The sequence below is a fragment of the Sinocyclocheilus rhinocerous genome, unplaced genomic scaffold (assembly GCF_001515625.1).
Source record: "Sinocyclocheilus rhinocerous isolate Xijiao unplaced genomic scaffold, SAMN03320098_v1.1 scaffold1246, whole genome shotgun sequence".
Classification (NCBI taxonomy): domain Eukaryota; kingdom Metazoa; phylum Chordata; class Actinopteri; order Cypriniformes; family Cyprinidae; genus Sinocyclocheilus; species Sinocyclocheilus rhinocerous.
In genome coordinates this window covers 144,593-146,949 of record NW_015630543.1, presented here as the reverse complement: position 1 = coordinate 146,949, position 2,357 = coordinate 144,593, and the positions used below count along the sequence as shown (strand labels likewise).

Genomic DNA, 2,357 nt, shown 5'->3' with positions numbered 1-2,357 from the left:
GTGTGAGAGTGTGTGAGTGAGTGTGTGTGTGTGCGCGTGCGTGTGTGTGTGCGCATGCGCGTGCGTGTGTGTGTGTGTGTGTGTGTGTGTGTACTTGTTTATGCTACATTGTTGGGGCCAAATGTCCCCACAAGGATAGTAAAACCTGAAATTTTTGACATTTTGGCTTGCAGTCCCCACGAGGGGAAAAATTATTAAAAAATAGTAAATTATATTTATTTGAAAGTGTAACAATAAACAGGTTTTCTGTTAGGGTTAGGGGATAGAAAATATCGTTTGCTCAGTATAAAAGTAATAGAAGTCTATGGAAAGTTCCCACAATTCACAGAAACAAACGTGTGTGTGTGTGTGTGTGTGTGTGTGTGTGTGCGCGCGCGTGCACAGTATCAGTCATTTCCACAGTGTAAGAATGGCTTTAGGGTTGGCATGAGACTGGAGGGTATCGACTCTGAACACCCTTCCATGTACTGCGTCCTTACCATCGCTGAGGTAACAACCAAAACTCTAATATTGTCTAAAAATGAGCTGTAATATGATATTTTACTGTTATGTTACTTTACATGATCACTTTTATCCATCTTGTGGCTCACTCGCGCATATTTGCAGGTGTTAGGACATCGAATCAGACTGCATTTTGATAAGTATTCAGACTGCTATGACTTCTGGGTAAATTCCAGCTCTCCTGACATTCACCCAGTGGGATGGTGTGAGAAAACCGGACACAAGTTGCATCCACCGAAAGGTAAGAGACACCAGCCATTCACAGAACACCCAGAATTCAATTCAAGCAGCTTTGGTTGTAAAATTATACTTTTGTTTTCACTTTCATGACTAATGTGTAGCAGTATGTGCTACTGTTCCTCACATGGCCCGTGTGGTTTTTGTGTTTGTGTAGGGATGAAGGATGAAGAGTTCAGCTGGTCCTCCTACTTCAAACTAAATAAAATACAGACCGCACCCAAAGCCCTGTTTCAGAATCAGAACATGGTGAGAGAGAGCATCACATGACCCCAGATGAAGCCATAGGAAATGTGTCCCATTTTCCCCTAGATGGCACTGTTTCACTTCAAGCAATGAAGCATTTAAACAAGACCAAGTTAAGACAAGGACATCCACAGCACATTTAACCTATGTTTAAACACTTCACGGTAGTAGGACGTAGATACAGGTTCAAGTGAAACAGAAAATGTATTTAAAACTAGCTTTGATTTTAGCATCAGGATTTTATTGAATCATGAATTGCTAAGATATCATTGGTTGATACAGTAATTCAGGAGCAAGTTATTCCGACTGAATGGATAAGCTGTGTTTTTCAGACCGTGACGCCGTCAGGGTTTAGGGTCGGTATGAAGCTGGAGGCCATCGATAAGAAGAATCCCTCGTTCATCTGTGTCGCCACGATTACAGACATGGTGGAGAGTCGATTCCTGGTGCACTTTGACAACTGGGATGAAAGTTATGACTACTGGTAAATTCCCATCTTTGAATTCATGTCTTTATGCTATGCTCCTGCTGCGACTTTCCCTGAAAGAGAACAACTGTATTTATCTATGGACAGGACATCATTTTACAAAGACTTTCTATACGTTTTTTTTATTTTTTATCAATACATGCAGTAACTTTGTTAAGCCAAATGCACCAAAACTTGTAAGAAAGTGTTAAGTATGAAAAGTGATTTTTACTCACTAATTCTAAAGCACAACATTATTTCAACCCTGATGGTTTGATGGTCATATCATTGAAATTCTGTTAATATCACTCAGTTTTATTCTTAATTTCACCACATTATCACTACACATTTATAAATATTATTATTATTATAATTATTATAAAATAATTATTTACAATTATATTTCTTACTTGTCTTTAAAAAACTAATCACTAATATAAAGTTCACTTTTGAACTAATATAAGGGTGAACATATACATATACATATTCATGAATAATACAATACTGAAAAAGTATAGAGGAACTCACATCTGTGAACAACATGAAATCATATATTTTTTTAAAGTTATAATTATGGGCTTTTTATGCCTTTATTGTGAGAGGATAGTCGGCGCCGACATGAAATCAATATTTTAATTTGAATCAATGCATCATTTTTTTGTTCTATTTAACTCCTGCAAACATACAAATTGGCTGAAATGCTGATGAAATTGATGAAACTGAACAGGCTTAAATCTATCAAATGACTAAGTTGAGTATCTTGTTAATTATATCAGTCGTAATAAGTCATGAAGACACAAATGTGGCAAATTCTCATTCTTATGAGTGACCCAGTTATCATTCTGTGCTCATCATCCATTCTCTGCTGAGTGTGTGTGTGTGTCGTGTGTGTGTGTGTGTGTGTGGG

At 37.4% G+C, this 2,357-nt stretch overlaps 1 protein-coding gene across 1 annotated transcript in view; it reads left to right on the top strand.

Annotated features, from left to right (window-relative positions):
* Positions 1-2,357, top strand: part of LOC107740526 (lethal(3)malignant brain tumor-like protein 3) — a 62,510-nt gene that overhangs the window by 22,767 nt on the left and 37,386 nt on the right. Inside the window, exons 7-10 of the mRNA XM_016552976.1 lie at positions 385-489; positions 607-742; positions 896-987; positions 1,317-1,468. Coding sequence (XP_016408462.1) covers positions 385-489; positions 607-742; positions 896-987; positions 1,317-1,468 — 485 coding nt within the window. The remainder of the gene's footprint in view (positions 1-384; positions 490-606; positions 743-895; positions 988-1,316; positions 1,469-2,357) is intronic.